Source organism: Heliangelus exortis, chromosome 20, assembly GCF_036169615.1.
Source record: "Heliangelus exortis chromosome 20, bHelExo1.hap1, whole genome shotgun sequence".
In the NCBI taxonomy this organism is placed as follows: Eukaryota; Metazoa; Chordata; class Aves; order Apodiformes; family Trochilidae; genus Heliangelus; species Heliangelus exortis.
Genome location: NC_092441.1, coordinates 167,731 through 194,964, shown reverse-complemented (window position 1 = coordinate 194,964; position 27,234 = coordinate 167,731). Strand labels below are relative to the sequence as shown.

Below are 27,234 nucleotides of genomic sequence, written 5' to 3'. Positions count from 1 at the left end.
TACTGGAAATGTTATAAAAATACTGATTACTTGTTTCAATGTAGTGGCTTGTTCATAACAATATAGATATCTCTCATTACACCCCAACTCAGTCAAGTTTTCTTTTAGTTTTATCTGCTGTAGTACATTTCTTACAATGCTCTGTACAGTTCTAAGTGTTACTAATCAATATATTTTTCACTGCTTTAAGCAGTCTCTTGTTTAAGAAAAATATAATTACCGGTGTGACAACAGAAGTTTAATTTTATACTCTTTCGTGCTGTCTAAATAACTGGAAAGAGCTACAGAAGATGAGAAACAATACACATTCAGGTGCAATCTTTTCAAACCTCTTTCAAGTAGAAAGATAGCTCCACAAGATTAACGGTTGCATTGTTAGTTACAATAAAGTAAGTAGGTTGAGGCATTCCACTTCTAAGCTTAAATGACATCTACAGTTTCTCAACAAAATATTTGCTAAAGACCTGCAATCCTTGCCTAAAGGCACAAGGCTTTACTATGTGTAAACTGGGCATTTCTAAATCCAAGATGCAATCAATGTTTAACATATACAAATAAAATAAATCAGTACTAACAGTGAAGACTGTAATCTCATAATGTACACATATTAACCCTTTATTTTAAAGGTTCACAACTTAAAGCAGTGTATTCATTCTCTCTTCTGGCTGCAAATATCCCAACTCAATATACAAAAATGGAACTGATATTTAGCTCTGATTCAGAGATTTCAAAGTAAGTTAATTGCAAGGGTGAACCTGGAACATTCTGCCCACCAAGAAATCAGTCTTTAATATTATAATTGCGGACTTTTGCCACGTTAGAAGAGACTTTTGGTTTTATAGGATGAGAATAGGATGAATTCCTGGATTTTAGCTTCTGCTGAGCTTCCAGCCTGGTTCCTCTGACTGTTAAATCTAAAGCTGGCATTTCAAGTTTATTCTCAGCTTTGATATTTTGCTGAGATTCTTCAGATTGTTCAGTTGAACATATAACTTCAAACTCCACTGCTGAAAAAAAGAAAGAAAATACTTTGTAGTTATGATTGTATTTAATGATGAGATTGAATAGCTGAAAAGCACTGGTATACTCTTTTCCTCTAAATATAATGCTGCCATAGTGCCATGCCGTCAGTCTTACAGAGTAAGAGAACCGTTTCTGTACACAGGAGGCACAGAACTGTCCATCCAAGCCTGCTGCACTTGCAGTGTCACCAGCTTCTCCTGCTCAATCCTCACTTCATCTGTACCTGTTCATTCTCCATTAGCATCAGATGGCTTAAGGAAAAGAGCTGGAAGGTCGGTGTAACTGTTCAAATCAGGCACTATGTATCTGTCATCTGTTTTTAAACATATTTACAGGTTTACCCTTTTCTCCATTTTGAGAGAGCATCTGTGTCAAACAAGGCATTACCAACACAGTGGGTAACATGACACAGTTAGACCTACCTGTTCGCATGTTATGAAATGGTGATAAAATAGTTGGCTGCAATAAATTTGATCTGTTTCAAGGCAGCAGCAGCCCTAAAAGCTTCAGTGAAACATGTTTGGATACGCATGATCCAAAGAATTGCTCAAAAGCAATTCTGCGTTCTTGACAAAGCTGCACTGCTATCATTATGTTTTGGGTCAATTTTTTTTGTTTTCATCTTCTGTCACAAAGGAAGGCATTTACTGGAGAAATTTGCATTTTTGTTGCCTGAAATACCTGAATGCACTAGAGAGGCCTAACTTAAAGAGTGATACCTTTTCTTGGGAAGCAGGGAGACTGCTCTTAATACCAGCTGGAGTCCATTCTGCAGCCTCTCATGTAATTCTCTGAAAAGCACTATCTCCAACTAACTGAACTTTAGTCTTATGACAGGTTTCATTAGGTAAGATAAGCAGAATTGGTCAATCACAGTACTCATTGTAAGCTACAGGCAATATTTACAGTTGCTGGGGTCCAGCACATAATGCTTATTTTTTATGGCATTAATTTGAACTTTACATTTTCTATGGAGACCCAAAGCAGGCAGCAGAAGCAGTTATAATACACCTGCAATAACATATGCTACAGCATTCTATACCAGTTGAATTTTTTGAGCTCGACAGATTTCAGTCCCAGGTACTATTCAATCACAGCAAGAAGAGATGCACATAAGGTAAATTTTCATAGTCACCAGAACATGGCAGAAAGTCCAAACAAAATTCTACATGGAAGGAAATAAAAAGCTATTTTTTAATTTATGGAGTTATTCTATTGAGGGTTTATAGCTCTATGCAAGCATGACACCGTGGCTAGTGTCAAAACATTATATATTTTTTTAAATGTTTATGTTCAGGCTTAGCTTGAACCACCTGTTCACTCATGTGTGTGCAATCTTTGCGTGAGTCGGCTTGGTGGCTCTTATGCTATCGATGTGAAATAGTGTTGTTTAGCTTGCCACCTAGTGGTTAGCTACAGATGTAGAAGATAGGAAAAAGTATGCTTGAGCCCGTGGAAGACCTTTGTGTGCATTTTCCTTTCTGGAAAAAAGGAACTCAAGCCCCTGTAGTACATTATTCTAGACCTCTACCACATCTAGCAGATAATAAAGCAGAATTTCACAAAATTAAGTTTAGAACAGTGCAGGCAGCAGTGTCCGAAAGGCACTGGATATAGCTTCAAAGATTATTTTGCTTGTACAGGAACCGTGGCAGAACGAGATTACCTCTTGTTGTCTAAATAACAGCAATGGAGCATATCCATAAATAGCACACAGTAAACACTGCTTACAGGCAGTCTTTTTCTAAAAATACTTCCTCATTTTTGAAGGGTCTTTTGTATTCAACCAAGGGGGTGACTTTCAGAGATAACTTTCAGGACTTTTAGGAGGGCCCTCATCCTGTAGAATCAAAGGCAAAGCAACCAAACATGAATCTATCTCACGTGTCCTTTGCTCTTCAGTCTTCTGTATGCTTGTCTCTTGACATTAGGAGAGACACTACAGTTGTAACTAGTAAAGGCTAAAGGCTACTTAGGTGTTCAGAGCAACAACACAGAACACACAAATTGTAGATGGCTTATTATAATTTGGACTGTCAAAAATCTGTGTTAACACAGAAATTTAAAAGCATGAAGCTTTAAACTTATAAGGTTAGCTCTACAAAATAGAAAGAGACTGAAAACTAATACCCCAGAATTAGAAATGCTATTTTAAGTGAAAAATCCTAAGAGCACAATGAATAAGCACCTTCACTTTTTTCAGCTTCTGTGTCGGACCATTCACATCTGTGAAGGAACTTGAATAAAAAGCAGCATGAATATGCAATGTGCAGTAAAATTTAAATGCAGTAGCTTGGTTTTCACAAAGAACCAATGAAAAAGCATACCTAATTTACAGATTGTAACTTACTTTCAGAAGTGATCTTGGCAACAAGAGCTAGTAAGATCACAGTTAAAAGTCTAAACTACTTTTGCAAAAACAGCCATAATTTTTGCTGTATTGAAAGGCTTAACATATCTTCTACTTGATGTGTGCTAACTACAGTCAGAAATTAATATTCATAGATATTTTATTTTCAGAACTAAAAAGATACAGGTAGACATTAGGATTGGACAGATGGAAAATTTCATTTAAGAAACTTGTCACTGGATATTTACTTATGGCTAACAGTGTTTCTGAAGGAACACCAACTCAAACAAGTTCTTATTCAGGAGAACATTTAAGTGAAGAAAATGTAACTAGGGGATTAGTTAATATTTGTGAAACACTCCAAATACGAAGTTTTATGTAACGCAGAAAAAGAAATTTATCTGATTGGAGCCGGAATGAAGCCAGAGCGCTCTTTCTGTTTGTTAATATTTTACTAGATCCTTTCTCTGGCCAGCTTTTTACCCACATGGATTGCTCTTAGAACCGTCCGTGATGTCAAAGCTGTTGAAATTCTGTCTAGTGTGGAAACACTTAAGATAACTTTTGATCCATAAAGTGTAGAATTTCAGACCACAGAGCTTTGCAAGTAACAATAACAATGCAAACTACAGTAAAAGAAACTCTCCTATCTAAATTATAGTAGTAAACCTGAGAAGTTACATTGCTTCAAAGCAGCTTCACCTCCTTCTTCTCTAAGACAGTTAGGCTGCAATGTAAACTCAGATTTACACCCAGGACTCAGTTCTGACTAACTGTGTAGGGGAGGTTTCTCAAAATGTACAGTGGGACTATGCACAAAAACTGGAACCCTCTTCTGGCATGGAAAATATAAAGTTTAATCTGTCCCAAAAGTATATAAAGCAAGTAACTACTGAGGGCATTCTAAGTGCAGATACAGTTTGCCTTATGCTCTTATTCCCTCTGCACTGACCCCAGCCTCTGTTGACCCAAGAGATACAGCTGATCAGGAGCTTTTCACATGGTACTAACCACAAAGCACCCTTCACAGTATTGGTTTAATTCTAAATGCAGCCTTACAGTTGAACTTTTACAGGTGATGTTTGCCTTTCCTTCCAGAAAAAAAAAAAAAAAGTGTCTCCAATACCGAGTATAAACTTTATTAAGCTAAATTACTTGAAGAAGAATAAATTCCGGTTTTCAAAATGTTTCACAAAGCTTCCTCTCCTCCTGCTTAATCTTTACTCTAAAATAAATTTTTAAAAGGCCCTATATCCCACAGGTGAATAGAGGAACCTTGCAGCATGCAGAAAAGCTGATCACACAGTTGCACACGTGAGTCACGATTTTCAGAGGAAAGCATACAGTTCTGAGAAGCAACCTTCCTTTAAGGGTAGACTGTCATCAGTGTCCAAGATGCATATGATACAGACTGCCAACTGAACGCTCTCACCTGCTCTCAGGCTCTGGGATAGGGCATATGTAAAGGAAAAAAATACAGAGGTGTATTTCTTAATAGTACAGTCTATGTATGTAACTGATGCTTTTAATATAATCGTGGCTTGCACCTGTCTACCTCTGTAGCAGGATCTTTTTCTTTCAATAATACAGAACAATAAAAACACCTGAAGAAAGAGCCTGTGTTCCTTCTTAATCCTTTCTTTCTACTTATCTGCAGAATTAATGTACAAATTATTAAATTCATCTCATTCCTAAAGTGCAAACTAAAGATCAGCAGCTAAAGTAAGTAAGGAGAGAAAAAATTTAAAATCTTTCATAGCTTTATGACTTGCTTGGAAGCTTCCACAAGTTTTGAATTTGAAGTTGAAATGAATGAAGTATGCAACAACCCACTCCAGTAATTCAGTGTTAACATGTAGTCATAAACACTCCAGTGAAGTTACTGAATTGTGTCATGTGCTAAAAATACAAATTGCATGGCTTACTTTACATGTCAACCATATTAAGCCCTGATAGGCTGTTTTGTGCATGAAAAAAAAAAAAAAAAAGGTAGTCAACTGGTTCAGAAAATCATTCTCACAATATTGTTTGTTTCACCAGAAATGCCCACAAAATACAGCTCCTGGTGTGATAGGTTTATACAGAGTTGAACTTGTATAAGCAAAGTAACATGCTTGCTTTGTTGCAAATAATTTCTTACTGAGCCTTCAGCTTAATGTGTGGTCACTTGTATCTAAAAGTACCAAGTCACTCCATCTTAATGACAGTTCTATCAACTGTAATCATGTGTTTGATGAATGTATTAAATCCAAGTGAGTGGTTTTAAACAGGAAAGATTGAATTTTCCATACCTCAGACACGAAAAGTAATGCAAGCCTCTGCTAAAAATCAGAAGCAGAGTTCCTGGAAACTTTTGTATATTCTGCTCTGACGGGACACGCTTCCCAAAAAAGAAGATTTTGCTTTCACAATCATGTTTTCTGAAATGCAGAATACAGTCTAGCAGAATTAAGGGTATCATTTGAATGGTTCCTAGGAGGAGAAAGCTAAGCAAGGTAAAAGAGTCCTAATCTTGCAATGCAGTATTTCAGGGCCTGCATGTTTTGAGTGGGAAGCTCTGCTTAATTTTCTCAGGGTAAGTCTGGATGGAGAGAACAAATTTAGGTTGTTCTTAGCAAAATATCCCCATTTAATAAGTTTAACTTGTTTCATGTTGGCACTATCGTCTTTCCCTTTTGCTATTCTCTAGATCCCCCAAAATCTACAGTAAGTTTTGCAACAGTGGCTGGAAATTTCTAGACATTAAGAAACTGATGTCCTTGTAAGGCTGCCAGTGGTGTTGCATCATGCATACAGCAGCATGAAACTGCATGGCACTATCAGTAATATTTCAAAGACATACTTTTGCTTATCCTGTCAATATAGGCATGACCTGAAATACTCTTCCTATTTCAGTCCCAGCCCCACAAAAAAGCACACGTGAATCATGACTGTCAGCATCATGTCCATTCCAGTCCTACAGGTCTGTTTATGCACATTACTTTGTCCCTGCAATGCACTGCTGTTGTGAACAAATACACTTATAATCCAGCCTTCATTTTGAAAGTCCTTTAAATTTTTTTTCTTGTGTGCTGCTAAAGATAGTCCATTGCATCTATACGCTGGCTTAAAAATAGAAGCAATATTGGTTGGAAAGGACCACTGGGTGAAATGTCAAGGTGCTTATCACTCCCTGCTCAGATGTATCTTGACACAACTAGTGTCTATTGCCCCTTGTCTTTTTTACTGTGAACCTCTAAAAGCCTGGTTCCATCTTCTCCTAAATCTCTCATTGTGCAGTTAAATAGCAGCAATCAGATCAACCACTGACTCTTTCTTTTCCACACTGAACAACCCAGCTCTTTAAAGTTCTCCTTGTGTAATGTGTTCCAGCACCCTAGAGCCATCTTAGTGGCTCTCCACTGGACCCCTGTTTGTTAATCCTTTGTACTAAAGGGTGCAGCACTGAACACAGTCCAACACTTCCCTTTACCCTCTGTTTGCATTCTTGCTGCTGCAGTCTGGTATAGTCGAGCACAATATCTGTAAATAGGTAACAAGTCACTATTAATGTAAAGCTCATTTTAAAAGGCTAAATGGCTGCCATATTATGCCACAGATGCCACCAGATCTCAGCAATAATGATGACAATAAAAATAATGATACCAAAATAAAAAACCAAAAACAAAACAACCTACACAAGAGAGCCATGGGAGACAACTTTAATCTGCAATACACTACTCAACATAATGGCTACCATTAAAAAGTTCCTTTACAATCTACCTGTGAAGAGGCTACACTTTACTGCACATATCTCAAAAAGAGCGTTCCTGCTCAAATTTCCAACAAAAGTGGTGCTTTCTGTAGAAGTACAACACTGATTCATGCTCAGTCTATGGTCTACATGTTACCTTCTCCTCTCATTTTAACCCTGCTACTATCTGACATGTAAGGTCAGGATGCTGTCTCACATAAAAAAAATTGTGTCTGCTTTCATTTTTCTATGTTCCAACTTGTTGCACTGGGCTATAAAAGTCTAGTGAATAACAATCTCTAGCTCACTGTGTGCCCATAGCATACACTGTAGCATGCCCACATTCTCATTTTTGGCCTTTAGGTCTTAGTACACTAAGCAGTATTGTAGTTATTAACCTGCTACAAAAATAATGATTAAGCAACGATTTGCCAAATTACAATTTGATCTAACAGTCACCTGGCAACACCTAAAGTGTAGAGTTCTCAGACAGACACTTTCATATCTGCTCCAGATAAGGTCTAGACTATGTCAAAACAGAAGAGTATTTGCATTTTCTGGGAGTATTTAAATAAAAGAAGTTTTTTGCAACAACAGCATAAAACCCCATATAGCTATATGGGCATTCCTCTTTATTCCTACTTTTGCTGGCAGCAGTGAGACTCTCTTCAAGGAACTCATTAGATCTGATTACAGGACTGTAACAACACTAGCAGTTATGTTACAAATTTAGTTGAAGGGGCAGAATCCACTACTGGATTCAATTTTTCTAGAAGAGTAAAATACTGTGACTATTTTACAAAGGATGCTTACCTTGGTCACTGTTCTGTTGAGGACTGGGAACTGAAGGGCCTAATCCCTTTTCTAAAGTTTGCCAAACACCTTGGCAGAAATTATGTGTTGTAGATGAAGAAAACTGGACCTGCTGGGCTGGATGAGGACTCTGCCTGAGTGGCTGGCTTTGAACAATCTTCAAGGATGTATCTGCCCTTTGTTGCTCCGGCCCATGATTTTCAGTAGAGAAATCTAGCTGAACCTGTTCAAATTCAAACACAGTCTTAAAGAGATCATATACTCTTCACACCAAAGACATAAAAAAATTGGTTAAATCTCATAGTGGCAATCTTGGTCTTTGAAAGATAGAAAGTTTCAGCAAGAGGCAAGACAAAAGAAAACCATTGATTTTCATTGTGGAATATTGTACAAGAAGATTAATTACAACATCATGAAAGTGATTGAGAAACCCTAGCTTATTAAGTGTCAACAAATACTATTCTGTACAGCAACAATGCGTAACTTAAAAAAATACATTTATTTTTAAGTCTTCCAGAAGATGACTGTTGAGCAACTGCAATTGAAAAATCCAATTGAAGGCAAATTATATTGATAATAAAACTGCACTGTACCTCAGTGGATGGTGATTCTGTTTCTTCCCCACAGCTGCTCAAAGTTTCTTCTTCCTCTAAGCTATGGCAGGCAATTAGAGAAGAGATCCTTGAGGGATGCTGGTGCTTTGCATACTGCAGCTCCTAATATGAAATATTACATAAACATAAATAATTTATAGTCTTAAAAATAATACATTTATAGCTCAGTTGCTGATACACTGCTAGATTTAAAGTAATCAGTTTTAAATATTATTAAACAAAATTATGTTCTGTTCAGATCAACAGGGCCAAACTACCCTTCTAATCTAATAAAAATCTACATTTCTTGCTGCTGTTGCTATCAACCTGCTTGTTACTCAAGTTTATACTGTCAAGGTCATTCTTCACTTTCATCTTATCCCATGACTAAATTACAGAAGAAGAGCTCCCCAAAAAAAAAAAAAAAAATAAAGCAGCTACGAAAAGTAATCTGTCAGCAACTAAAAAACCCTAATTACCTGACAAAATGTCACCATCCTTTGGCCCTGTCAAAGGCGATGAAAAAAACCATCTAAGTCTTTTGCTGTAACTTCAAGACTAAAGAAACAAAACATGAGCCCGTCATATAAAGTTACTGACAAAGAGATTCCTGTAGGTATGATAGTAATAAATTCTCTTTCTTTTTGGTAAGGATGCAGCCTGGCTAGTAAGAGTGATTACCTAGAAGAAAAACACACAAACCAGAATGGCAGTGTTTGGAAGCTCAGCTTGTCAGCTCAGCATTAGTGCAGGAGCTGAAGCCTCAGAAGGTACGTTCTGGGTAATGAGCAACCTGGAATTAGACTAGTGAAGATTTAAGTGGATATAAGAAGGGCTATCTAGATCAGGTCCTTAGACTGTCAAATGAAGAGCTGCAAACCATGCTGCATTCCAGACCTGTTCTCACTGAACTGAAACAATTTGAGCCTTCCCTGTTTTGGAACCCAGACGACTTTCGCTATGGTATGTCCTAACTAGTATTTTTATGCCCTCACTGACACTTTTGATGTTAAATGAACTTGATTACATAAAACTGGTAAAATAAACCAGATTCTCCAGCTCATGTTGACTGTTTTCATGTTGCAGTTCTCAATTTTTGTTATCTTACACTATCTGCTATATCTAAGCAAGGATATGTCTCCATTAGCTCTCTAAAGGTACACCAGATGGAATTCTCATTTTATCACTATCTGATGGATGGTTTACAATGCTTGCTCACAATGCAACTTTTAAAACTTCTTCACTAACTAATGTGCATTAAAGAAGAACAGGGGCCTATTTTCACTCAAGCCATCTGTTCAAATTTGTTTCTAATTGACACCAACAGCATAATCTTTGGGATTTCAGGCAGCCTTTCTCTATCAAACAGGAGTGCCCCTGCTGTTGGATATCGTTTGCTAGGAAGAAACTAAGAGAAACTCAAGCATCTGTGACAGGACATCTAAACACAGAGTTCTTCCGTGCCAGGTTCCCTTAGTACATATTTAAAAATGTTGCCACAGATTCAAGCTGCATAGATTCATCTTAGCCAAGAAAGGTGTACCCATTTTCCTCCCTAAACACATACCATTCAAGGCTGAAATACTGCTGCATACTTTGGATGCTTGGAGAGCCTTTTTCTTTCTTATTCCAACAGCAGATTGCTCCAAACAAGTACTACCTGTTTCCACTATTATTCTTTCAAGAGAGTAGAAATCACTGCAAAAGCTGGGTAGCTGTCTGCCTACAGACCAGAGAGCAGAGCACTGAACTTGACCCTGCTAACACTTGTTCTCAAATTTAATTGATGGATAATCTTTGCACTTCAACTTTTTACACTATTTTCTTAAATCTACTGACCAAGAAATTTTTGTAATTGGTCCAGTCAGCATCCCTCGTGTTTATAATTACATGTTTAATCTGCAGCACTGTTTCACTTAATGGGAAAAAAATATTTATTTTTGCCAGAATTAAACTGCAAATTGAAAGCATGTCATCCCCAGACATACAACTGGTTAGATTAGTACCAGCTGAGTCGTTTAATCTTCATTTACCTAACTTGTAGCACTTATTCTAAAAACGACAGAGGTTAATATTTTTTTTTTCCTCAGGACCATCCTTAACTGTGAGGAAAAAATTAAGTGTTCATTAGAATTTAGTTCAACTGGCTCCTTCAAAAAACTCACCTTTGACATTCAAACTGTCTGTCCAAATGGTTTGTGTATTTTGTCATACACATAGGCCAATCAGATAACATCTGCAGAAATCAGTGAGAATATCAGGCTCAAGAATCCACAGGATGGCATACTCAAAATGAATATGTGCCTACTCCATCTTATATTTAGAATATGTATAGATGTAAAAATGCTTAAGACATTTTTAGAACGTGTTCAGATGGCAAGTTTTTCAAGTAAATGACTGAAAGTTGCGATTTCTTAGTGCCATCTGACAACATGTTAGGATTATGTCATATAGTTTCATATTATCACAATCAATCTCATATTATCACACTTCAATCTCCCACATATTCCTGTATGAACCTTAGTAATCCATAAAAAGACTCTCAATCAGTTCTTAATTTCAGCTAAGAGAAATAAGTATGCATAAAGACAGAAATAAAATAAACAGGATCTTTTAGAGGAAATCAGCTTTAATTCAGGTTTTTTTTCTTCCAGTGACAGAGGAGATTGCAGTTTCAATCTAACACGCTGGAGGCTGACTGCTTGGAAAGCAATTCGGCAAAAAAGAAACAGGAAACCTAATGGACCACAAGTTGAACACGAGGCAGAAATGTGTCCTTGAGGCCTTTGACCAACTACATCCTGGACTGCATCAGGAAAAGCACTGCCAGCAGGTCAAGAGGGGTGATATTTTTCCCTCTACCAAGCACTGTTGCAACCATGCTTAAGAGTAGTATGTCTACTTTTGGGCTCCCCAGTACAAGAAAGGCATGGGCATACTGGAATAAGTCCAGCTAACAGCCACAAAGGTGATAAACAAAATGGAGCATCTGACATCCCAGGAGAGGCTGGGGAAGCTGGCCTTGTTAAGCCTTCAGGAGAGGTAGCTTAGTTGTAATCTTTTCAACATGCATAAGCACCTGATGGGGATGGTGGGAGGAAGTAAAGATGACTGAGGCAGACTCTCCTCGGGGTGTACAGTGGAAAACCAAAGACAATGCACAGAAAGTGAAGTACAGGACACTCTGCTCAAGCATAACGGGGGCAGGGAAAACCCCCCAAATCCCAGCCTTCTTTATTGGGAAGGTGATCAAACATCAAACAGGTTGGCTGGAGAAGTTCCCAGAGGAAGTATTTCCCCAGTTGAACTTGGTTAATAATTCTACTGGAGTTTTTACACCTCAGAGCAATAACCTCACCCTTTCTGAAAGAACACTGTTTACTGCCCTCAAAACTTCAACAACAATCAGCTGCTCTGACTCAATCTTCACAAGAACAAATCTTCTGATCAATTAAGTAAAGTACATAGTGAAATCCTGGCTATTGAAGTCACTGGAGGTCTGCCACTAACTAGCAGGGGAGCCAGGATTTATCCACTTTTGTCTCTGATGGAAGCTGCAATTTAACTATTGTAAGTTGTATTTTAATTACAAAAGAGACAGGTTAGTGATATATCCTGCATTCACATTTGGATTATGTGCTATTTCAATAACTTGGGCAAGTGTGCTCTAAAATTCCACCACTGTAGATATTTGGAAATACACTAATTGATTAATAATTTTCAAGTTTATCTTAGAACATACTGCAAAGTCCTTCAAATGGCCTATCTTATTTAAAACTAAGCTTTATGAAACTCATACCTGTAATTCTGGATTGCATTTATGATGCATTAACACAAGGGTCTGAAATTCTTTCAATGAAAATAAATGTTTAAACAAGTTAATTTTGAAGTCCCAAATATAACCCTGTAAGTATACAGGGTAATGTGTAGCTGGTGGCCGGTCACTAGTGGCATTCCCCAGTGTTCAATTTTAGGGCCAGTTCTCTTCAATGTTTTTATCAATGACCTGGGCACAGGAATTGAGAACATACAAAGTTTGACCATGACATTAAATTGGGACAACTTGTTGACTCCCTTGAGTGTAGACAGCTCTTAGAGAGAAATCCTCATAGCCTGGAATGCTTGGCAGTCACCAACTAGATGAAATTTAACAGGAGTAAATGCTGGATTCTGCACCTGGGACAGTGTAATCCTGGATGTCCACATAGAGTAAGAGACAGCAGGCTGGAGTATAGCCCTGCAAAAAGGAATCTGATGTTTTGGTAGCTGGTAAGCTCAATGAGTCAACAATGTGCCCTGGAGGCCAAAAGGGCCAGCTGTATCCTGGGGTCCATCAGGGACAGTATAGCTAACAACCGGGATTGACCCAGTATACTCAGCACCCATTCGACCTTACCTTGAGTACTGTGTGAACTTCTGGGTACACAATAGGAGAACAAAGAAATATTACAATGTGTCCAAAGGACGGCAACAAAGACTACAGTGGGAGACTTAAAAGAATACTTCACTTGTTCACCTAAGAAAAGAGGAGGCTGAGGGGATGGCCTGATAGCTGTCTTTATCTTCCTCATGGGGGAGGAGGGGAGAGTTCTGCACTGAGAGGGTGGTCAAGCACAGTAACAAGCTGCTCAAGGAGTGATCACGGCCCTAAGCCTGTTTGCCTTCCAGAAGCATTTGGGCAATGCTCTTAAATACATGGTTTAACGTCTAAGCTGCCCCGTGTGTGGTCAGGACTTGAAGATCTTTGTGAGTTCCTTCCAGCTCAGGATATTCCATGATTCTATGAAATCTTTCAAGGTACCAAAGGAAGATTTGAGCTAAAGCCAGAAGAAAACATTGGAATGAAGAAAGTTAAGGAAAGTTATATTAGTGGAATTATAACTGGCTTAATTGCTCACTATCGCTTGATTTCAGAGAGTGTATCATTACCTGTGTTGTAAGCCTGCGCTGTAGATGCTTTAAAGCTGATAGTTGTCTCTGTGTTTTTTTGACAAGCTCTCTTGGAAAAAGACTACCAGAGGCATTACAAACTGTGCAGTGCTTAGAGCTAACAGGATGCCAAAGCCCTATAAAGAAGAGAAAATACTGAGAAAGGTATTCTCTGTTGTTTTTTGTCATCAATATTACGCTCCCAACAAGTGATTATAGCAGATATAAACGTACCACATAACACAGGCTCTCTCACTGCAGATGGACTCAGTTCTATGTGGAAGTGGTTTGGTTTTTTCTTTGTTTTTTTCTTTGTTTTGTTTTTTTCTGTCTGTTTGGTTGGGTTGGGTTTTTGTCATGTGTTTCATTGCCAGAGCAATTTAAGTTGCATTGAACTTAATGTCCACACTGAAATCTTACGTTATATGCACTCTTGATTCCAGTTTATTCTACAGTAAGCTTAATCTGCTTTCTTGTCCACTTCCATTATTAGTTTTTATTTCAAGAGATAAACTACTAAGAGATAAACTACTTCTCTTTTCTGCTCTTAAAAGAATTCTTAGTTCAGCTTTCACTTCCCTCACTGACATCTAAGCGCCAGGGAGTCCTCCCTGCATACTCTCATTGTTCTACAGCACCTTCTATCACAAAATAATCTTACAACAGCAGCACAGTCTCACACAAACTATACAGATCAAGAATAAATCAGGTCTTTGTTTTCATATTAAAGCCTAGCTCTCTCCAGCTCAAAAGATGAAATGATTCCCAGATTTTATTCTAAATATATGATAGCCCTCTTCCATAGAATAAATTTACCTTCCTTTAGTACCATTCCAAGTTCTGCCCTTAGTCTGTTTCCCATTTCAATCAGCTGCTGTTTCTCTTGGCTCAGTACTGAGATTTTTCTTGCTGCTTCCTTCAGCTTATTTTGCATTCCTTGTAGTGTGCAACTGACACCATATTGAAGATCAACACCAGGATGTGCTTCTGGTAACTGTTGTCCAAGACCTTCCATCCTTTCTTCAAGAACTTTGGGGCCTGGTCCCTGAAAAAAAACCAAGGTGCTTATAAGGAATAGTTTGAAAGCGTCGTCTCCACATTGAGAGTTCTGTACAAACATGCTTAAGAACCCAGTTGAAGAAAAAGTGTAAAGTTGAAGTCTACAGCCCATTTTTGTGTGTCCATTTTCAAGATTTTGTTTGCAAGACAGGGCAAATTAAACTTTAACAGCAAAACACTTTAACAGCCTGGAACATTCCCACAAATATTGTTGACTGAAAGCATGAGAAAAATACATGTAAGACAAGCACTGTATACCTGTAAGCTAGAAAGCAGTTAATTTTTAAATGAGTGCTAAAAAAGATGGGAGGAAAAACTCTTCATAAGCTGATACAAAGAAGAATAACATGCACACACATGGAAGTTTTTATTTTATTAGTTTTCACAATAAACCTTTCTCTTTTTCTTTAGCTACACTTTAGCTCTGCAGTGTATCATTATGGTCCCAGAACCTCTGTTAGATTAAGTGGAGAACAGAAAACTATCACTACGGCTCTCCATATTGACTTGACATCTGCACCCCCATGTTTTGTTACCCTTATCACTCAACAGATCTTAAGCCCCTCAAGATAGAAACATTTTTGCCTGTAATTCATCATGGCCTTAAGTACATCCTTAGTATGCAATTAATGAACATAAGAAACATAGTGACAGTATAGGAGAATGTTAGAAAATAAGCACTTCTAAAAGCCAGTAAGGAATTCTAACAAAGTTTTGCCCATTGTTTGTATGATATTCTCAGGACTGTGTCCAGCTTCCAGCCTATCCCTAAGAAGGCTTGTTATGTACTAAGGATGAAGAAATAAAGCAGACAGTAGAAGGAGACAGGAAATCGTAGTTCAGCATCAATGAAGATAGCAGCAACCACAAACCTAGCATTTTGTTCATTTTAAGTTTTGGCCTTCACACCTGATATTTACTACACGCCTATACATATGAAACACAAGTAATTCAGCAGTTCACATTGAAGATGCACATCACTGCCTGAAAAATGTTCTTCATTCTTGAATGCAGCCCTAAACATGCAATTATAGTTTAGCACCATAAAGCCAAGGATTAATCTCTGGCACAGGGAATGTTCAGTTCCCATATTATGGTCTCCAAGGCAAAATTACTCTCTTCTTTTATGGCTCTATGTCCACTTAAAGCAACACGAAGAAAATGAGAATGCATTTTGGACAGCAGTTTGTAAAACATTTTCTGCAACAGAAAAGAATAATTGGTATAAAATTCAGTTTTCACATAATTCTGGAAGCAGCTAAAGAGAAAAAATAAATCTGTGTTGTCTGTGCTGGCACAATAATTTTCTACATGTAATTTAACAGCAGGAACAAACAAATATCCTTCTACATTCAGCAAAAAGATGCAATTAAGATTAAACATGATCTGCACCTGGTGGGTTGTGTACATTTTCACACAAGGTCCCCATGGCTCCTAAGCTTTATTTAAACATCTGTTGTTTCAGTTCTTAAAGCTCTTAGCTTTTAATACAATCAGCACCTCTCATACTGATTTATTATTTAGCTATTATTTCGGTTTTCTTTAACTTAGTTACTGGTGATTCTTAACATAAGATTAAAAGTGTGAAAGAGATGGGGGTCATTTTATGACTTGAAAATTAGAAACCCCTTATTTTTAATTTTTATTTTAACCCGACTTGCTTTAGATTTCCTTTACTACACCATGAAATTGCTAGGAGAAAGTAAGGGGAGACCATAGTGACTTGCCCCACAAGTAGTATTAGGCATTTTTCCCTTATTTCAATATATTATTTTTCCCAGAGAAAACTCTTCCACCTTTTAATGCTGACACTGTTCCTACCCTTTCAAATAACACCATGGGAATGCCACTTGTGAACTCGAGAGCTGCGTCTCACAGCTCCCGGAGCAAGCGCGCTCCTCTCCCGTCTCAGGCCCGGGCTCTGCCTCCACGGCTCCACCTCTCTTCCCGGGACAAACCGAGTGCAGACCCATAGCGCCCCCTAGCGGCATGCAAGCCTCACGCCCTCTGAGGACCCTCTGGTCCGGTCCACTCTGTGCTGACACCTCCCTTCACCTTATTACATATCGTGCTGGAAGATTTTTTGTATTTTAAAAAAGAGCTAAAGGATTCACAATGGAAAACTTGAAGACATGATACGCAGTAGTTTAAGAATTAGCATGTGGGAAAAAAGCTATCAAGGAGGGATTGAAGGCTCAGGAGTGAGTTGTGCCAGAGAATAACTGGTCAAAATTTAGTCCTTCAAAAGAATGAGCATCAGTTTGGCTAAAAAAATCGTTACCAACTCTCATCTAACTTACATTCATTACTATTAACGTAAGTGTATATTACTTCAATTTTTAATATTTATCAAAGCAAAAATAGTACACTGTGTATTTAATTAGACACATATGCACAGATACCTTAAGTTAATTTCTTCATACCTTTTCTGTGTCTGAGTTTGCTACACAGTCCAAGACAGTCGAGCTGACTTCGATACTGCGCAAAGTATTTCCACCTGAAATCCTGTTCATGCACAATGAACCTAAAAGGGGAGTATAATATGAATGTGTATGTATTTATACAGACGTTACGCTTTCACAGCAACAACTGCTTCAGAACTTTGTGTCATTAATATACATGTATATCACTTCAGCAGATGTATTACAAAAAGAGGTGAAGAAATATAAAAAACAAAAAGTATGGTCTCAAAAGATACAGACATTAGTCAGCTACAAAATACAGAAGCAACAAGACACATGAGAAAGGTCAATTTGTGGGTAAGCGGCAGAGAAGGTTTTATTTCTTCCAATACTGCATTTTTAAATCATTCCTGGAAAACTGAGTTTTTAGTTCTGTGGCAAGAGTTGTCACCTTGGTCTGCAAGCTGTCTGTTTTCTGTCAGAGGAAGACAGGACAACATCTGCTCATGAAGACTCTCCATTTGTTTCCTCATTTGTGCAACAGCAGCCCGAAGGCTGGCATTCTGCTCCTGCAGCTTTTTAATTTCCAAAGTAGGTATATCTTTGCTCAGTGAACTTTTATCATCATACTGAAATATCTGTAAATAAAAGCACAACAAATAACAAGCCTTCACTAATGAGCAAAACATATTCTCTCCACAACACCACACACAGTGATCCTAGTACATGAACAGATTTGGGAGAAAAGAACCACGGGTAGAAAAGAAAAAGATCTGGTTGTTCTAGGGATTCGCCAGGGAAAATGTAGTATAATGAGAACCTGAGACTCACTGATTTAAATGCTGTCAATTTAAATTTCTTATCACTTTTCCTCTCTGTTTACAGCTCATTTTGTTCAGAAAAATTAAGAGAAAAGGTTCTGCTTCACAGTATTTTTGGTGTTGTTTATTTGGCTTTTTAAAACAATGGCCCTTCACGTAAATCAGATAAAAAATGGTTTTGCTGAGATGAGTACTGCTTATTCTAGAGGCCAAAACAGACATAGACATATTAACAGAAAGAGAAGTGTGACAATGAAAACAGTCTTGTGAACAACAGTAATGATCACTTAGTGGAAGACAAAAGTGAATGTGAACAGTAAAAGAACCCCTCCCCAGCTCTGATTCTCTTGGTATTTGAATTATAAAATTGCAAATCAGTCCCAGTTTGAAACTAATAGGAAAAACAACTAGCTTCACAGCAGGTTTTTGGTAGCAGTCTAATTTTGTCTAATATATTGTAAGAATTTTTTTCAGAAAGTATCTTTCTGAATACAACACTTTCTGCATTCAGAAACCACTTGAGTTGCCTAACACTGCTTTTCCTCACCAACAAGGCCTGATAATACTCACTGGTAAATACTCGCGGTTGAGCACCTGCAACTGCCCAGTAGGGCGCACTGCAGCACACTCTTTCATTCTTTTACCGAAGACAAATTTCCAGTCATAGTCCATTATCCTTCAGCAATGGCTTCAAACGAGCATTACATTTGCTATTTCCAGTGGATTTTTTAAAATGTATTTTAATAAGTAGCAATGTAAGGAAAACTATATATGTCTGTATATTGAATTAAACATATGAAACAGATTAACTGCTTACAGAGAGTCCAGCGGAAACAAGCCCTATAAAGCTGTAATTTCAGAATAAATTCATCCAAGGGAAGACAGTTCTCTAACCTGTTTCTCCTCCTGAGGCAAAATACTTTGATTAAATGATGATTGTATTGTCTGTTCTCTCCCAAAAGTCAAAGCAGAAAGAACAGTCTTCACTTCAGGCAACCTGTAGTCTGTTTTCTGTAGATCATCTTTAACCTAGAAGGGAGGGAAAGCACTGGATGTCAGTATCTCAAGGACAAAGGGTGTAGAGATATTTAAAAAAAAAAAATCAAATAAAAGAAAAAGTTATTTTGCATCACAGGACAGGGATTTAAACCATATTCCTTTTGGCTCTGTCAAAAACTGTTCTCACAGAAAAATAATCTGGCTTCATTGTCTTCTGTATGTGAAACTGACAACGCTGGTTCATCTTTTAGATGTATTCCTATGCTACATCTATTGGCGTCTATAAATCATTTAGGGAAGACAATAAAATGGAACACCAGAATAAATGCCTACATCCTAAACTTTGTAAACAAGTGTTTCATCTGTACCCATGAGTTTACTAGGCAACTAGTCATTGAGAATTATTTCTAGTCCATTCTGTAATAGTTTCTAAATAAACATGTATTTCATTTTTCAGAAACAGAAGATGAACCCTTCAAAATATAGGATTTTTTTTTTTTCCACACAAAAATATTTTAAGTTTTTCAGGACTAATATTTTCCCTTGATTGAATTCAAGCTGCACTGTGATCTGAAACTTTCTGGCCTGTTGCTGTGCTCAGAGGGATGTTTCTTCTGCTACAATGCAAAGAGAAAAGTAGCGGCATCGCTGAAGGTGACTTGACTTCAGTACAAGGGAGAAAAGGCAACTACTACAGTCTGTCCATGAAAACTAACATGGTCTCTGATCAAATATATTTGGTGAACTGCTGTGCACAATACAGAATTAACTGTTTTATAGATTTTTGCAAGATAACTGAAGTCACACCTCCCCTGAGAAACACCATGACAGAAAAACTTCACAGTTATCTATGCAACAGGTAGTTCCTAAACAGTGTTCATCAGAAATTCCCACCTGCTTTCTTGCTGAAGCCATAATTTGTGCTAGATCCTTTGATTTTTTATGCTGTTTGCTTCCGGCATTCTCACAGAGCTGCTGCCAGTCCAGTTCTTGCATCTTACTCGAGCTCACAAACCATTCTTGCTCAGTTGCCAGAGACAGTTGTTGTTTGTAACTGTGATACACAGATCAAAGCTGACAATTTCAGCAGGATAAATACTGAGGATGTTTTATGTTTGTTTGCATGGGGGTGGGCTTATTGTGGTTTAGTTTTTTGGGGGCTTTTTAATCTCAGTCTTGTTTGCCGTCCCAAATCTACTTCCCAAATTTCTATTTTTATTCTATTCCACCCCAAGTATTTTACTGGACAAGAGCATTTTAACTGCTCAGAGCTCAGCACCCTCCTAGTGTCCATCTGTATGGATATTTTGGGGTGGGGAAACAATTTTCTCCTTTCTTTATACAGACTGAAAGTAGAGGCATAAAAAGATGTGTAAAGTGCATATATATTTCTCTTTTCTTTAATACATGTATGACAATTTAAGTTACAGTCTAACATTCTCTTATACCAACAATATTAACTGCTGTATCCCATTTGTCTTCTCCTCCCACAATTACTCACAGGACTACAAAGCTACTCTTCTGTCCACAGTTAAGTCCACCTTGAAGTTACTTTTCAGAAAGGTCAACAGGTATGAGGAAATAACTGTATTTTAGTAACATATTAAGTGTATCTTTAAAAATAAAATAGAAATAAACAAGGCAGAAGTTGTACTGGTAAAATCTCTCACCTGCTTTACTTCCAACTCTTCCTATTGTTTATTCTCCATATTTTTTAGATATCTAATTACCAACCCTGTAGAAGAATAAAACATTATTTCTAAAAACATTATTTCTAACCAACATGATTGCTTTAAAAAAAAAAAACATTTAAAAAAGGTAATTTCTGCTCAGATCCCTCCAGAGATACAGTTTCTCTCACTGTACAGTATTATTCTGTGTCAGTGGTTACAGATAATCCCATCTGGATAAGCACAGGGATGCAGAGAACAAATCAGACAAGTGTGCCTTTCAGATAGTGGCTTTTTAATCTCTTTTTCATGAGATGTTTCTAGATCAGCAAACATGATGCAGTATCCCTATGCTAAAGGATTCCACAGTTTAAACAACATTTTTCTTCATGAACTAGACAACTCTAATTCTCCAGGATCAAAAAATGAGTCTCTGATCATTGGATGTGACAAGTATAAAAAATTCAAGCTTGTTGTTCCCAAGTGCACCAAGTAACAAACACTGCTAGAGGACCCAATGATCTCATGGTCTTTCAGTTCTGCTGTCCTAGACTTCCCATTTACCCCTAAGGCAATTAGAAGAATATATGTTCTCCTCCTATTTCAGTCTTTGTTGGCAACCTTCAAATTGTGCTACCATGTAGAAGACAGTATAAATATTTTCTTCTTCATTTTGGCAAGCAGAAATATTTTTTGTAAAAAATCACTGGTACAGTTATTAATGAGCAGCACTGCCTCCATACCTCTAACATGCAACCCAAGATGTTCTTTCTGTATTTTCCTTTCAGCTACTCTTGCTCCAAATACATTTGATAAGTAAACAGATGAACTAAATCTTACTTCCTTCCTCCCTCCACCCCAATCATAAATCTATTAAAGATAAAAAAAGCCTATGAGATGCTTTCTGGACTCAACTGAAAGAAACTCTGCTCACTCTACACCCATTAGGGTATCAAAATACTTTTGTTAAGGGCCTTTTGAAAACCTAATGCATGCTTCATTAGCTAAAATTAGCATTACATTACTAGACAAGACCTTTGTGTAAGGTATTAAAAACAAGACCCCAGCTCCAGCCCATGACTTCCTTGAAATCATCAAACGAAAGCCACCATTTTTCTTGGAAAGAGGCAGTTAAGAAATATACTTCTTTTACAATCTCTCTCTACAATTACCTTAAAATTAAAGGCACCACACAGTTTCCTATAAAAGCAACCCTTCTCCTTATATCTCACTTAAATAATGCACTGGTAAATTCAAAGTGTTATCCTGAGGTAAATTTGAGTCACACGTAACATAGGAATTGTTAATCTCACATTAAAATATGAATGAATGAGCCTCCCTGTAATTTTAAAATACTGCTTTCCCTCACAAGAGAGATGTATTTCTTAGAAATGAAGTTTAATAGAGAACGGAGAATTTTCCTTTTGATAGCAGCAGCATGTATAATTGCAAGTCAATTTCAATAAAGACCATAGTGGAAATGACAGTGTAATTGTAAATATAAACGGCACCAATTGCCTGGATGCCATGCAGTCAAAAGAATAATAAACCTGTATATGATGACATCAAAAGACAACTTAGGAAACAGCATATATGTAGAGGAGAGACAACATTTTACAAGCACAGCTTACCTATACAGCCTAAACAGCAGTCCAATCACCGACTTCAAATATATCCAGCCAGGTACTCCTGGCTTCAGATAGTACAACTTCAGATAGTACCTTCAGATAGTACAACTCCTATTTATCAAAGACGTGTAAAGCGTTAAAATTTTGTTCAAAGTATAAAGAAGCTGTGCTTGCTTCTCTCTTCCTTTCTGTCCTTATAACATATCCTTATTGTACCAAGAATAAGATGTGCATAACAGACCAGCAGAGATAATAAACTGGGATTGCTTAGGTTCCTTTCAAAACTACAGAAAAGAGAATAAGAAAGAAAATGCTACACAGCCAGCATCAGCTTAGTATATCTACCTACAATGTGATTTACTTGATGAAGCAGTGACAGAACCAAGAGCACCTGAGTATTGAAACAGCTGTTTCACTATGTACTGCAAGTCATGATGAGACAAGCAATCATCAGGTTTTAAATATACATATATAATGTCAACACAGTTCCAAGAATAACATTATGACACTTGGTGATAGGAGTTAGCATCATTTGTGTGCCCTCTCTTTCTTTACTACTAGTAACTGGTTTGATATCTACAAGGAAGGCTTGACATACAAAACAGCAAATTCACACTAACTATACAATCTGATCAGCATAAAATATAGCAGAAGCTGAAGGATAGCATACCAATAGCATACAAGACAAAACTGAGATCTCACTTACTGAGAAGGACTGGCAAAATATGAGGTGGGCTATGTTGAGGGGTACATGATAGCCCAATGTCAGGCTCTGCCATTATGCAGGCCAGAAGAGTAGGAGGCATATGCGACTGCATAAGGCAAGGTATGGTGGGAAGAAACAATTGTCCCTGGGACTGAAAAATGGGTACATACTCTAAGAGAATGTCCAAGAATGTAAACAGAGAGCAACACTCCATGAGGAACACTGACTTCAACGCCCTAGAGCAAATATGCTCAAGGATGGCAGGAAGCGACAGCCCCATGGATGGGAGGAAGGGAATGCTACTGTCAAGCCAACGATTAAGTACCCTGCAGGGCTAGAGGCTTGTACACCTTAAGTTCAGAGAGGGAGGGAGACATAATCCGAGTAGAAGCAAAAGAAAACACTGCTAGCAGAACAGCTAGCAGACAGGAAGCAGGGTGCAGGAGTGAAAAGATGCACGGAGGGTCGAACGCTGTGAGGCAGAAAAGTAGAAGGCAGGCATGCTGCCAAGATCAAGTCCCTTAGGGGAAGGCAGCAGAGGTGCACATGGCAGCACAAGATAATGCTTGCAGCTCAGAGACGGGACAAATAGGGCACCCAGAAGCAGGAAGGGTGCACAGAGACAAAGCGTCCCGAGAAAGAAAACAGTGCAAGACGCACGGGTGCCGCGTCGGAAGCTCTGAAGGATAAGCTGTGCACAGGTAAACGCTGGTCACCCGCTGCGCTTTCTGATGCGCCCGCCGAGCAGCCCAGTGGCGGTTCGGCGCCTCCCGGCACGAACCTGCACGTCACGCTGCTTCCGGCTGTAGCCGCGCGGGCCGCGGGCGGGACCGTCTCCATGGTAACCGTCTCCATGAGAATTGCCGACCGGCCCTCAGCCCCGTTTCCTACCAATCAGCGCCACCCGCCCCGCTGACCCGGCCCGGCCTGGCCCGGCAGCAGCGGCAGCAGCCCCGCGGCTCTTGGATTCGAGCTGTTTCGTACTCTGGCCCTAGCTCTGCTGAGGATGCCCTTCACCACCTCTCTTTTGCTCCACAAACCAGCGTTTCTTGGTTCCTCTCACTGCAGTCACTTCCAAGCACCTGATTTGACACTCTTCTGTCTTCCTCACTTCACCCTCTCAAATGCTCTCCAATCTAATTTTCATGTTCACTTGCCTTCTATACATTTTGTTTATCTGACTGCTTAGTATTAAACCATTTCTCCCCAGTTTTCTCCCCTAGATCAGGAGACAAGAGTCTTGGCCCATTTCAAGTACAGTTGTTGGGCAAGAGAGAAAACAGAACAAACTTCCCATTCTCTCCTAACTCCCACTGCATCGTGTGATGCTACCAAGTTCTGCTACCAAGGCATTTCATTATTAAAAGATACATCTAGATACATCTGTCAACTAAATTGGACTACACTGTCTACCTGAGACTGAGGAAGAAGTAACACAGGAACTGGACATAAAGTGTGATTTTGCCTTAGTCACTAGATGACTCGCCTGTCTGGAAATCATGAGGCGAACTTCCTGAAACACTCATTTTTTTGTTTCTGCATTATATAAATGGCTTTATCTGATGAGAGACCTTTCAGAAACCTGCATGTTGCATGAGCTATACCTAAAGTACAGTAATTTAAAGAAAATGGATCATTAGCAATTTTTATATAACTTTCCAAAGGTCATCAGAAGGGAACTGTCTTTCCAAACCCCATGTCACCTAAGGAAAGGAGGGGTTTATTTCCATTAATAACTATCACAGAAAATTAGAATCAGAACTACTAATTTGACTTTTGAAATAAATCAGGTTTTATTTAGCTACATGAAGTGTATCTACATATAATTTCACAGTACTAGAGTTACTGGAGAGATTTAGTTAATTTGTTTATATGATCACCTCTGGTTTAAAATACAACAGTGCAATAAATCTGAGCGCACAAGTTACAGTGAAAATCCCAGCGTAATTTATACCCTGCAGTAGGCCTCTCAAAGCAGTCCTCATAATCAATACATAGTAGCTGAATGTCTAAATGCGTATACCATACTGACTGGTGACATATGCTGTTTCCTTAAGCCTTATGCCAGAGTTGTTAACCTATCAACTGCATTTTCTTTTGCAGCCCTTCCTCAGCCTTCCCTTCCCCTTCCAAATTAGCTGTCATCTTCTCTGAGGTATCTTCAGATAGTGTTTAGTCACCTAGTTAAAGTACATGTTGCTTCCCCAAATGAGTAACTGATGGCTTATAGTGATTCAACAGTGCCTGAAATGGGTGAATTTTAATCTTAATATTGATTCAAAAAGATTAGTCTACAAAATATGGATCTTGGGATCAATACAGAAACCTGTATACACCTACAATAAATATAGAGAATGTTCTGGTCATGGAAGTGAAAGGACACATTTTGCCCTTTTAACAAAAATCATTAGAAACTGAGAAGAGTGACACAGATTTTATGTTCTTATCAAGCTCTTGAGTTCAGTAAGATTTAGACAAAGCAAGATTTCACTCACCTTTAGAATCACATTCATCAACACAACTTCTGAATACAAGTCTTAGGGCTCATCAGCATACTGTGAAATAGCAACACTCCAAGTAGCTTCACAAAGAAAGAATGGACCCAACATCTGAAAATAATGCATATTAGAGGAAAAGCAGGGTATATGTTGGCTAGAAATATACCAGTAGGTTCAAAAGCACTTTTAAGTTTCCAGTCGAACGGCTGGAAACTGTGGCCCAACTCCACAATAAGACAAGAACTATTTATCCTGCCACCATCATTCTTGTTTCTATGGAAGAGTAGTTCCAAGAGACAGACCATGCTAGAGCCATGGCACACTCCAAAGGTGCTTACCTGGACAATCAGAGGAACAGATTTACCAGAAATGTACTGCAAGGACCCAGTAAGTGGATACAGATACAGTCTACCTTGATGAAACACAGAAATTAAATATTATTCAGAAGTGTTTCTTTCAAGTGCAGCTTTCCTTTAAATGAGTAAACTTACTTCCACAGAACCCTAAGCATTGTATTTGGTATACATTAACAAACAATACACATTAAAAGATTAGAACCAACATTTTAAAGATTATCTTCTAAACAAAAGCAGTCTACTTTGCAGCTTGCAAAGGACTCCAGAGGGATTTTTTATATCCTCTGAATTTTGTGTGCTGTTATTTAGGAACTAAATGACACACTTGAGTTGCAGTTTCATCCAGGCTAGAATTTAATTTCCATGCCCCTCTCTTCTATGTCTACCTGTACAACAACTGTAGATTCATAACTTTGGAGATTATATACATCTTTGTAGGTAGTTCATGCACCTCAACTACATCTTGGGTCATATAAAAAGACCTTATTTTCATACTTGCTATAGAAAAAACCTAAAAATTACCAAAACCTCAACTCTGAATATTATTGGCCTTTCTGCAATAAAGATCTTACAAAGGCTCTTTGTTCAAAATTGTCTGCTACATTTACCTTTTGAATCAAAGGCACGTCACAGCTGTTTAAGAGACCATTTGAAATGTTTCATGTTATTGTTAACATTCTTTGAAATACTGCAGTGAAAGTCCATAATAAATGTAATGCATGCCAAGTGCAAATAGGAAATCATAACTGTAAAAACATCTATAAAAGCTTAATAAGAATAAACGTTTATGGGCACTTCTAAGGTAATATTTGAGATGTACTTACAAACTGCAGGAACAGCAAAGAGTACAGGTAGAATCTGGAAGAGAAAGCAGCTAACACCCAAAACTCCTAACATACACAGAAGCATTTCTATAGTTCAGGAGGTGCAAAGGAAGACATTTGCCATCAGAAGCCCAAAGTTTCAGTGCAATGAAGCTGTGTCCTAATTTGAGTTATTGTCTTCCTATTCACAATCCATAACAACAATAATTCAGTCATTTCTGCCTTTCTGTAAGCCTGATCAGGCAAACTTTCAGCATTATCTGTCTTTGCTGATGTGAATGGTGAACAGTTACCGAATTCACTGCGTCACTCCATTTTGACGGAAACAATCTAGGAATCTCACAAAGCTCAACAGAACAAAATCTAAAGTCCTGCATGTGATAAGGCACATCCCATGCACCTGTACAGACTGGGGGTCCAGTCAGTTGGAAAGCTTAGCATCCTCCTGGACAACAAATTGTCCATGAGCCATGAACGTGCCCTTGAATTCAGCCCCTAGAGTATCATTAGCCTTCCTTGACACACAGGTGCAAAATAAAAACTAACAAAGTCAAATAAAATGAGTAAATAAAGAACACAGCAGGTTTCTTTCTGATTTAGAAACCAGTAAGGCACTATGAAGTGAAGACCTTTTCATGGAGGGTTGGTGTAATCCAGAATCTATTAAGTATAACCCAATGACATTATACTTTCCTATTAAGAAGTCCCCATAGCGAGAAACTAAACTGAAACTTGCAGTCTGCTCTCGCCAAGTAATTAGCCTACTTAATGATTCCTCATGATCTCAACACCACTTTGGGAATATCTGTAATAAGTCATGTAATTACAGT

At 38.2% G+C, this 27,234-nt stretch overlaps 1 protein-coding gene and 1 long non-coding RNA gene across 16 annotated transcripts in view; one reads left to right on the top strand and one right to left on the bottom strand.

Annotated features, from left to right (window-relative positions):
* LOC139805700 (uncharacterized) overlaps positions 1-14,914 on the top strand; it is a 16,761-nt gene extending 1,847 nt beyond the window's left edge. The window contains exons 2-5 of one of the 5 annotated variants that reach the window (XR_011729960.1): positions 9,356-9,475; positions 11,167-11,355; positions 13,508-13,606; positions 14,385-14,914. This is a non-coding gene — a long non-coding RNA (uncharacterized lncRNA). Of the gene's footprint in view, positions 1-9,355; positions 9,476-10,769; positions 11,089-11,166; positions 11,356-13,507; positions 13,607-14,384 lie in introns of those variants that run through there. The other 4 variants (XR_011729963.1, XR_011729959.1, XR_011729962.1 and 1 more) reach the window with 4 other exon arrangements.
* On the bottom strand, positions 592-27,234 carry CCDC57 (coiled-coil domain containing 57). 11 transcript variants are annotated; one of them, XM_071764414.1, is made up of 12 exons: positions 25,563-27,231; positions 25,222-25,335; positions 20,393-20,457; positions 19,617-19,776; positions 18,618-18,752; positions 17,354-17,540; positions 16,924-17,024; positions 14,258-14,486; positions 13,442-13,578; positions 8,513-8,635; positions 7,920-8,142; positions 592-1,007 (listed from the first exon to the last, which is right to left on the bottom strand). In XM_071764414.1, the coding sequence occupies exons 4-12, from the start codon at positions 19,716-19,718 to the stop codon at positions 781-783; spliced, it is 1,464 nt and encodes a 487-aa protein (XP_071620515.1). In that variant the 5' UTR covers positions 19,719-19,776; positions 20,393-20,457; positions 25,222-25,335; positions 25,563-27,231; the 3' UTR covers positions 592-780. The 11 variants fall into 11 exon arrangements, 9 of the variants coding, with proteins under 9 accessions (XP_071620515.1, XP_071620518.1, XP_071620516.1 ...); XM_071764417.1 differs by having other exon boundaries at positions 592-1,004; positions 25,222-27,231; XM_071764415.1 differs by lacking the exons at positions 25,222-25,335; positions 25,563-27,231 and adding an exon at positions 23,508-23,581.

What these genes read in the sequence shown, in the direction of transcription:
- CCDC57 (XM_071764414.1), bottom strand. Translation starts at nt 19,718, where the DNA reads ATGCAAGAACTGGACTGGCAGCAGCTCTGTGAGAATGCCGGAAGCAAA. An exon ending in TGGCTTCAGCAAGAAAGCAG is followed by an intron (nt 18,753 to 19,616) that starts GTGGGAATTTCT and finishes CCTCCCTTCTAG; the next exon opens with GTTAAAGATGATCTACAGAA. An exon ending in CAAACTCAGACACAGAAAAG is followed by an intron (nt 14,487 to 16,923) that starts GTATGAAGAAAT and finishes GTTTTTTTTCAG; the next exon opens with GGACCAGGCCCCAAAGTTCT.